Source organism: Pomacea canaliculata, linkage group LG14, assembly GCF_003073045.1.
Source record: "Pomacea canaliculata isolate SZHN2017 linkage group LG14, ASM307304v1, whole genome shotgun sequence".
NCBI classification, from domain to species: Eukaryota; Metazoa; Mollusca; class Gastropoda; order Architaenioglossa; family Ampullariidae; genus Pomacea; species Pomacea canaliculata.
In genome coordinates, this window is record NC_037603.1 from 11905670 (window position 1) to 11915883 (window position 10214).

Consider the following 10214-nt stretch of genomic DNA (forward strand, 5'->3'; position numbering starts at 1 on the left):
TAGTCAACAACCCCAATGACACCAGGCCAGCGCAGTGTGTGACAGAGTAAATAAATAAAAAAATGTCCACTTACAAAGGTATATCTCCCTGTACCTCATCTTGATAATGTTCTGAGGCAGTGCGGCTGTTTTGGAATGAGTTCGCTTGCCTTCTGGCAACGCCTGTGAAGAAATGTCGATTTAAAAAAGTCTGAAAACATTGAACGTGGTATTAGATGGCTCTATCTAATTATTTTCAGTAGTACTTGCATGGTGATGTGCCTTGTTTACACGTCTGAACTCTGCCCTTTGATGACAAAAGTACATGACAGCAGGTCTTTAGTTGTCACTGTGATTCCTACTTTCCGAACGAGCTATTCGTGGGCATCTGGATTATGTTATCCATGTCTCTGAATCACTTCGTCCTGTGTCTCATTACCTCTACATCGTCCTTCTAGCTACGGCCATATGGAAACAAATCTTTTCTCATTTTCTGAATTTCACCTTTGCTTCTAACAGAATCCTGTACTTTCTTAAATTGCACCAAATTACCAAAAAAAAAATATTGAACCTTAATATAATCTTTATTATCAAGTGTCATTAAAACCCACAGATAGAATATAAAACATACACAACGACACTAGTAATGCCGTGGAGCAGTTACAATGTATCATCAGTGAACTAAGCATACCGATCTCTCCTTGCGAAAGTGTTCCGGATCTGACAGCCATCTTGCCACCTTGCTGGGGAAGTCTCTCACAGCAACCACACTGCTTTTGAAGGTGTCCACGTCCACCTCAATGTAACTCTGGTAGTACAAGTCTGAAGAGAGCGACAGGGTAGTTTAGTGTCAATGTTCTCTTAGGGACACTCTACTGCATCTGATGCTCACGAGAGTTTGACCAAAGATACTGAATATTACAATATGGTGCGCACATTAATGAACTGCGATTTATTTCACGACGAAAAACAACATTTCTTCATCTTTTGTATGTAATTTCTTCCCTGAATAGAAGTGTTAGGAGGCCCTCTGGTGGTCCTCGCGGAAAATGCCAAATGAGCCATCTTGTAGTATTAACTATATTTGATTGGACAGTCATGGCAATAAACTGTCGACAACAGCTAGCATGACAATCAGGACAATAAGTAATCACATGTATTTGCGTACAATGAGAATAATCAGAAATTATACGGTTGACAACCAGCAGATTACTTGCCAGTGTCAGATGCATCAGAACTAGAACACGCTTCACTCAAAGCGTCTGGAACCACATCTACGCCATCTTGGTCTGTTTTACTGGTCAGCTTCCAGTTAGCAGCGGAGGGAGGTCTGGTATCAGCGATCATTTCTTCGTGCTTTATTAAAGGTCTGCAAGCATGTAAAAATAAAATGCAGCTGAAATGATGAGACAATGCTGTTGTTGTTGTTGTTGTTGTTGTTGTTGTGTTGTTGTTGTTGTCGTCGTCGTTGTTGTTGTTATTACAACACTCATAGGACCCTCAGTTATCGGCGTAGCTTCCGGATTCTAAAAGTTCATATTACATCGTACAATATTTTTACAAGCACATCGTGACTGTAACGTAATGTCATTGTACAACTATGATGCAAACTAAAATATCCAGAATGACAAAGAGGACAATGATGGTGTCCAGTTTCTTTATTCTGGCTAAAGGAAGTGAACTCACTCGACACCTAAACTACAGCACGCCACGAGAACTCACAAGCGCTGTGTCGATCTCCGTCCGTGACGTGTGTCTGACTGCCTGGACGGCGCGTGTGACGTTCGTTCTGTCACGTGGCCTCGCCATGGTGTGGAGCGATCACCCCAGTTTGTCATCTGAGTCTCTGCTTCTGAAGCCTTTCTTTTCTTTACTCTAGCAATTATGCGAGACAATAATTTTATATTTAACGAATTCCTCTCAAATTTAATTTAATCTTAAATCTGTAAATGTTACAGAACGTACCTTTTCTAAATTTACATCGAAGAAAGTCAAGTTTTTAACTATTTTGTGACAAAGTTGTTGTAGTAGTAGCTTCGCTTTTTCCTGATCTTTCCTGTCGCATTCTCTCCCCTCGCAACTTAACACTACCTTCGTTTGAAGGCCATCACAGTCACGGCGGTGGTTGCCAAGCAGACCGTGACGACACCAGCAAGTATCAGGACAATGTTCATGACTGAAAAAGTCAAACGTCACGCTGTTTAACAGTGGGTATTGCTGTGACACTCATACGTCACTCATTCAATGTTTGACGACCGTTAAACAACCCCAAAGCGAAGTCTAGTCAGCAAGACAAGGAGCTTGTTCAAGTAAGGCGTGTGCTTTATTCTAGTTTTCAAATATAACAAAAGTACAAATCGAGAGCCTATATTTAATTTAATGGACTTAAGCAGTTCAAAAACACGTTAAAGGAGAATGACACCCTTTCCTGCTGTTGCCTTCAACATTTCTCTCCCCTTAAGTACTCTTTACTGTGGGTAGAGATAGGGTGAAAGAGTTCGGGTCCGTGTGAGCCTCTAACATTTCCATTGTCGTGAGCAAACAAAATGTTATGCAGATTTTAAATTCAATATTAAATACTAAATTTTAGTCAAGAAAGTGTGTGTACCTCCAGTAGATGTAGCTGCTCTGTCAGGTATAGTTTCCAGTGTGACCTCTTCACTGCAGAAACTCTCATGCATTCCACTGACACAGCCATGCGTACAAGAACCGGAAACGGGATCGCAAAGTGCATCAAGGCAACTGCTGCTGCAGTTGTGGCCACAGGCGTTACCATAGAAACCAGAGCTGCACACTGAGCAAGCATTAAGCCTCCAAAGTGACCAAACTCTCAAAGTGTCACAGTCTTATTTTGTCAAATTCTTGTAAGCAGTTTCTCCCTTGCGAAACAAAGCGGAAGCGATTAGACCTAAGCTTGTAGGCAAGAAAGCAATGACTTCCAGTGGTCAACAGTATGAAATCGCAACTGTGCTCATACTGCCTCAATAGGGTGTCACGAAAGAAAACAAGCGATGAATGGGAAACTGTCACCCGCGGCAGTAAACAAACATACAATGGCGTCTCCAGTGGACGAGGCAGACACCGTTATTAAACTTATTCACTCGGCTTTCATCCGCGGCTAATGTACTCACAAACAAATTTTGCTGTAGCTCGGCGAGTTGATAATGGTCCCAATGCCTTATTCTTGAGATAATGATAATAAACAATAATACATTATTTTCAAAATAAAGGCAGGCTGAAATCAATGTCCTGGCCTCAGATACTAACTGCGCTGACACTTGTCTCCTTCCCACCCCGGGTGACATCCCTGAGTGCATGTGCCGTCCTTGGGACTACAGCCTCTGTTCACACAGTTCTTGCTGCATGTCTCGGAACATTCGGTCCCGTAAGTTCCTGGAAGACAAGCTAAAGAAAATAGGAAATTGTTAATATTTTGTCCCACAAATCTCACAATAATATACGTTTCACATGTTATATAAATAATACAGTATGAATACATTGATAGATCTTTAACATGAAAATACAGCTTAGCCTTTGGATTAAACCTGCCTTTTTGGATGGGAGAATGAAGAGGGAAAGGGTATATTGTGGGGGAAGTATTAGGGATTCTGTTGGTTCAACGCTGAAATGCTAGCTTGCTACTAGTATAAATATAAACATAACGATTGAGTCCTTAAATAATCACAAAAGTTATAATGATAAAATATAATTTTTAATTATTAAAAGCATGAGTTACTAACTGTAGTGATACTTGTCACCTTTCTAGCAGAACTGACAGCTACAGCGATAGGCACACATCTTTTAGCTTCATCAACAACAACAACAACAATCATAATCATAATCATCAACATCATCAAAAAGCCTGCTTCAGTCTCTATCATGTGTTGGGCCGACTGATGGACTGACTGACCTTGCTGACATCGGGGTCCTTGCCACCCCATCTCACAACGAGGCCGCCGACAGGTTCCCCACACCTTGTCACACACCTCCTCCGGACTGCTGCAGTTACAGCGATGGTCACACAACCACCCGAAATACCCGTCCAAACAATCTACGCAACAGAGAAGTCACATTTTACTATAGTTGAGGAAATGGAGTTTGCATTGGCATTTACCAGTGGTTGTCGGTTGTGAAGCACAAGGGTTTAAGATGTTAAAATAGGTTCTGTGTTATTTGCAGCATCAAATGCATCAGTTTTCTCATTATTTTGCATTATCCTATCAGAAAAAATAGAATTATTGCAAGTCTAGTAAATTTTCTTTAAGATCATTCAAAATGGCCTTCATGACGACTTCGGAAAGCATCTTGCTGTCAAGATTCGAAATAAAGTTAAAGACATAAGTTCTTTTCTATATCCAACGTCTTCTGCTTTGCTCTTGTACCTGATTTCCTCGGACAGCAGACTTACCTCCAAGTACACGGACTTCACACAGTGAGAGACGATCTCTCCTTGTGATGACGACCTCTGTGGGTTGTACAGGTAACACAGGTTTGGTGAGGACTATACCCTGGCGTGGTATGTCCACGTGAAGATCCCAAGTGGAACCGTTGTTTGACGACATGATTATTGTCATGTCTTCACCTTCAAATAAGATGTGTCCAGTTTCATTTGCATAGCACTAATTTTTACCAGTGGAGTTTCATATGGCGTACATAGGCATTAAGCTCAAAACTTTAAAATGATTAAATCCTCATAATTATAAAACAATATAATCATAAATTAATAAGAAATGTTACTTAGTGTTTGCAGATGGTGGTCGTAAGAGCAATGAACAGTAACTGGTACACAGTTTCTAGGAACGACATAAGAAAGGTAAGGTTAATAAAAGTAAAGGTCGTAATGGAATCTCTATTAGGCACTTTAGGGAGAGAAGTGTAAGTGCCCCCGTAGGAAAGTGTTTGTTTTGTTTTGATTTTTGCAAGAGCGGTGCCCATCTCCTCTCCCCTTTTTATTTGTATCATCCCCAACCCAATGGAGTCATGTACCATTTCTCGACAGGTGGGTCGACTGCGGCAAGTTGACAGGTATCGAACCGGTGCACCTTTGGGTTTGGAAGCCAGTGATGTAACCACTTGGCTATCCGATACCCCTGCTTATGGGAGGCGGAGTTCAACCCTTTCCTTACATTTAGTTCCACTGTTAAGTCAGCTACCCATTTCCGCTGAAGAGCTTCTGGGTGAGCAGGTGAGCAGGTGAGAGGGGTTTTGAGCTACGTGCCCAGTACTCGAACTGGTGAACATACTCCTAAGTCGAGTCAGTGTGACAGTAGTTATGCGCCATATCTAGAACACTACCGTTGAAGAGAAAATCATAATGCTATGGCTGTCATTAACATACTTGCAGGTGGGGTGTGAACTTCCACTTGCCAAGCGAGGACATTCTGACCCAGAACCACTTTCCACCAGGCTAAAGGTTGACCACGGTCAGTGTCTGTTTTCGCGATGGCGCACTGGTCTCTGTAATGCCGTCTGCCTTCGTCACTCACTGCTTTCTCTGCTCCAGAAGTCTTGTTAAAGGTTTGGTTACCCTGGGTGGCATTTTTCTTCAAAACGACATTACGACCTGATCACACAGTTGATTTTATTATTTGGTTGCTCTCTGTTCGATAGTCTCAAAAAATGTAGTAGGTTTTGAGGCTAGCTTTAAATTATTAGGCTAGTTTGTAAAGGAATCAAAGTGAAAAAGCGATGGAAAATGCTATTCAAGGAGAAAAGTTAATTTATCTTTGTCCACTGGTGAATCAAGAGATTAAAATATATCCAGTTGTTACCTCCAAGTACATTCACTTCACAAAGTTTGAGTTCCTTTTGTGAGGGGGTGACAATCTCGATTCTTGTGATAAAAAAATTGTGAGGCGGGAGGTAAGTGAGGTAATCGTCGCTGCTGCTCCACTTCTGACGTCGTGCTTCTGTTGTTGTGCTGTTTCTGTCGTTATGACAACGAACCTGCCAGGTGTTATTGTCTGCCGTACCTACAACATATTTCACCGCATCACGAACTTATATCCCCACATCTGTTCAGTGTGCCCAACCTTCCATTGTCTTCCGTTTATCATCACTGGTCAGAGAGTGTGACCTACCTCGGTTGTAATGATGCGCGTTACAAGTGCACAAATTAATTTAAATTAAATCTTCTATCAAAAAAAGCACTAAAAGAGTAATATTCAAGCCGGCGCTAGGGAGTGGGATGGTACCTCGGTAGATGGAAATAGTATATAGCTGCGGGCAAATTGTTTTGACCATCGCACAACTATTAAGCAAATCGGTTTAATTAACTGCCACCAATCACTGCTTTATCCTAAAGGGTAAGACTATACATCAACCAGCGTGTAGCCTACAATAAAACTGTTCCTGTACATGACATGTTTATCACGGTGTATTCGTGAGAATTACATTTAGCTATTGTCCGATTATTTTTGTTATTATTATTCGGAAGCCGTTCCACTTTTTACATTATTGTAACACTATGTTATATTTATCCTGCGATGTTATACTACTTTGGAAAGGCCCCACAATTCTATTTGCGCAGTACCCCGCATCCCACTAGCGGTAGCGCTGATAATACAAAAATTGATTTGATGATAACTTATTGTCAGTAAAGAACATCCGGTTTCGCCTCAACGAATTTCATTATAGTTTTAATTTTATGTTTCTAAGCAAAAGAAGTTGTAAGTGAATAGCTCTGAGATATAAAAAGTTGAATAAGGAAAATTAAATTTACAAAATCTTACAACCTGTGAACTAACAATACACAAACGCACCAATACGAAATTCATCACTATTACATGTATAAATAATATACAATTATTTTAATTAATATATTTTATATGATTTTAATATCAAACTACTTGGAATAACCCTGATAAGTCATCATTGGGTCAGCTGTAACATTCGTATAATTTATCAGGTTTATGTAGAACGGATCTCTGAATACTGAAAGCCTAATGTAAAGCCCCTTAATAGATTTTTGAAAAAAAACTGGCATGATTGTGTGGATTTGTATAGTTTTGTTATTTTGTGCGTTTTCAACAGTGAGTTGGTGCTAACAGCGGCCTTTTATAATGGGGATCACTTGTTATTTTTACTGACAGCGTTACTTCCCGTCGTGATGACCTTTCGTCGTTTCTGCCAAGCATAGTAACCATTTTATCAAGAAGTGTGGACCTGTCTCTGAACAGGTATATGACCTCTCATCTTCCTCTACCTCAGGAAAAAGTGGTCCATCGGTCAGGACAAGACAAACTGTGTTCATTTGCATCGAGGACAAACAGATATCTCCACAAGACTGCTTAAAGATATGTAAACACCGTCTTTAGTATACTAGCTCCCTGACAACTGTTAATTCTTTTACCTGTAGGTTGTGTATCATTGCAATAAAAATACTCTGAAGAAATGACAACTGCGACATGCTCACCACGAGGTATTTTCACGTGGATCTGGGTCACCACGAACGTGCCGGTGAGAGCCACAGACCAAGAACAAGGACCTGACCCCGTAGCTCTTGCTGTGAGACACGTGACTCTGTCGCCATCAACAGGTGCTGAACTGTTTCCGTCCCATTGGCAGTCAGACTTAACAGAGGTGCTTCTACGAAAGGCGATGTCACCTAAAAATATCATGCAATTTAGACAAGTTTCTACGATGGTTACTCAGTCGAAAAGAGATATCCTCATTTTTCATGCTTTGAAATTAATGTTATCTTTCACTCTCACATTAGAGACTGCTTTCCTGTTGATAATTCAATTGGTGCAAGAGAAAGAAGGAAGAAGAGATAAATGAGGACTGAAATAAAAGTATTGATTCGCTGACGTAGGAAGACGATGCCATTGCGCTAACGAGCCACCCAGAGATATAGAGAGACGGGACAGGGGGATAAAAGAACATACTGTATTGGCAGGATGTTCCTGTGTAGCCATCTTCACATCGAGTTCCTTCCGTGCACTCACCACTCGCCCCATCACACAGAGTCTGCTGGCAATGACATTTGTAAACACAGTCTGGTCCGAACCATCCAGGCACCCGACAAGTCTCTGATAGTAAGGAAATGAAATAAAAACAATCATAACGATTATAATTTTGCATTTGCTGCTTGCTTATTTTTTTATTCATATCATATAATAAAAAAACTAAATGTTAATTTTGAAAAACCCACTAAATCTTATTTCGGGTTCAAAACTTTAGTATTTTTGTGTGTCGGTGAGTGATATGTGTGTGTGTGTCACGCCAAGGACGATCTTCGCTGTCTTTACAGTAAGCCAGGTACCGAAGCATAACAAGTGAGTATGATACTGTGAGTTTGATAATGTGATGTGTGTCCGAGTAAGTGTGAATATGTGAGTGAAAGAAAGAAAGAGGAATACATAGAAAAGATAGGACGCAGGCGCAGACCTCACCCTCAGACCGTCCCTCACAACCTGTCACCAGCGCCAGCACCAGCACCAGCAGGACTGACAGGGTTGTCATGGTTCCTGTCACGTGACGAGCCAAGGTTTATGGAATCACAAGAAATTACCTCCCTTAGAGAGAAAGGTTATGTATCTTTGCTAAACAGTTACCTGTAAAAAAAAGGTCTGTAACGCATAAGGTAACATCAACTGCGAGTTACAAAAGATATATTTCTTTCTTCTAAGTTTTCAGTATATGTCATACACTAGGGCAGTGATTTATATCGTATATACCTGCATAATAATATCACATCAAATTTAAAATTTAAACAGTCAAAAGAATATAACGACTTTGTAACCAACCTGTGTTCCTTGCAATATCAATATTAATAAGAACCCTTCTTAACGGTAGAAAAGAACAGAAATATGCTTGTGAGAATGAAGTTTTTTTTTTACTATATATGTCTAAATGGTTCGCCCAAAATACCTATGATGCTTTCACTGCCTCCATGTCGGTCACTGTGTACCGCAGCGTAGTGCAGTTTCTTATACATCAGGTCCATCGACACACTTCCGCATGACCTTTCGATATAGAGTTGAAAACTATGCTCATACTGACTGATCCTTCCTAGTATACGAACAATCTCTTTTCTTGTTTGATACATGTATGTGCAACTATGCGATGGTTTACAAACTGACTTTAGTGTGTGTATGTGTGTGAGATGAACTCATTTCTACTTTAGAGAAAGTATCACACTTCATGTTTTAACTCTGCTGTTGTTGTATCATCATCTTTATCATCATCAATGCAGACGAAAAATAAAATTGTCACATTTGACTACTAAGTTGCATTGCCCTAATTTTCCTGACTGATGACAGTCGAAAAAAAGAATTCTCGAAGCTATGTGCGCAGCGAAGAAATACAGTGACCCACAGAAGTGCTACCCGGAACAGGTCACTGGACATCTGGACGAGACCCAGTCTTAACTTCCTCGAGCAGACACGTTTTATGTTCGACTAATGTATCTTCTTGTTCTCCAATAAAGCACGAGTATCACGAGCTCAAAATTTTTAGAAGAAAGGGGCATCCATATTTAACAAAATTTGTCAAGAAATCGATGTCTCAGTTATCCTCTATACTTTTCATACGTAGCTGATAGGATAGCGGCAATAGAAAGGGTAAAAGAAAAAATAGAGGAATGAAGTTTTAGGTTGTAGACAAAAAGCCAGACTGGAATAATTAGACAGCCAGATGAAATGACAGGCTGGAGACAGGCTGGAACGATGTCAGCAGAGAAGAATAGAGAGGTAAATACGTAGAAATACGGGTACGCGGACTGAACAGTTTATATATATACTACCATGCATATATACCCTAACCCATATATGTTGTCACAAATATTAAGCTTAGAAACGGCAATTATGTGGCACCTCACATAAAGCTCCACAGATATTCGAATATTTCTCTTTTTCTTTTAAGTTCACATGTCTTTATCTTCAGATCTTGAACTATTGCTGATCATCATCACATGTGTCGTTAGATGTCTTGGCCTATGTTAGTTACAGGCCACCGTGTGTTGTAGTTGTCACTTTGAGTTAATATTAAACTGTCGATGACACCAAACTTGACAAATGTGTTAGCCTCTCTAACATGGCCAGATAGACAGCCTCTCTAACATGGTCAGATGGACAGCCTCTCTAACATGGTCAGATGCTGTTGTTTCTCCGTAAGGGTAAAATACGACAGCTTCACTAATATGGTCTAATGAGATTGCCTCTCTATTGTGGTCAAATACAATAGTCTCTTCCCCTTCGTACACTCTTACAATTAGTACCCGTAGAATAAATTAA

At 40.3% G+C, this 10214-nt stretch overlaps 1 protein-coding gene across 1 annotated transcript in view; it reads right to left on the reverse strand.

The window, feature by feature from the left end:
* The window catches only part of LOC112555616, a 51388-nt gene extending 42448 nt beyond the window's left edge, over window positions 1-8940 (reverse strand). Inside the window, exons 1-8 of the mRNA XM_025224046.1 lie at window positions 8851-8940; window positions 8373-8447; window positions 7866-8009; window positions 7394-7585; window positions 5751-5951; window positions 5318-5542; window positions 4388-4561; window positions 3890-4030 (exon numbers count right to left, since the gene is read on the reverse strand). Of these exons, the coding sequence (XP_025079831.1) occupies window positions 3890-4030; window positions 4388-4561; window positions 5318-5542; window positions 5751-5951; window positions 7394-7585; window positions 7866-8009; window positions 8373-8447; window positions 8851-8926 (1228 nt within the window). The 5' untranslated portion in view covers window positions 8927-8940. The remainder of the gene's footprint in view (window positions 1-3889; window positions 4031-4387; window positions 4562-5317; window positions 5543-5750; window positions 5952-7393; window positions 7586-7865; window positions 8010-8372; window positions 8448-8850) is intronic.
* Window positions 8941-10214: the final 1274 nt, after the last annotated feature.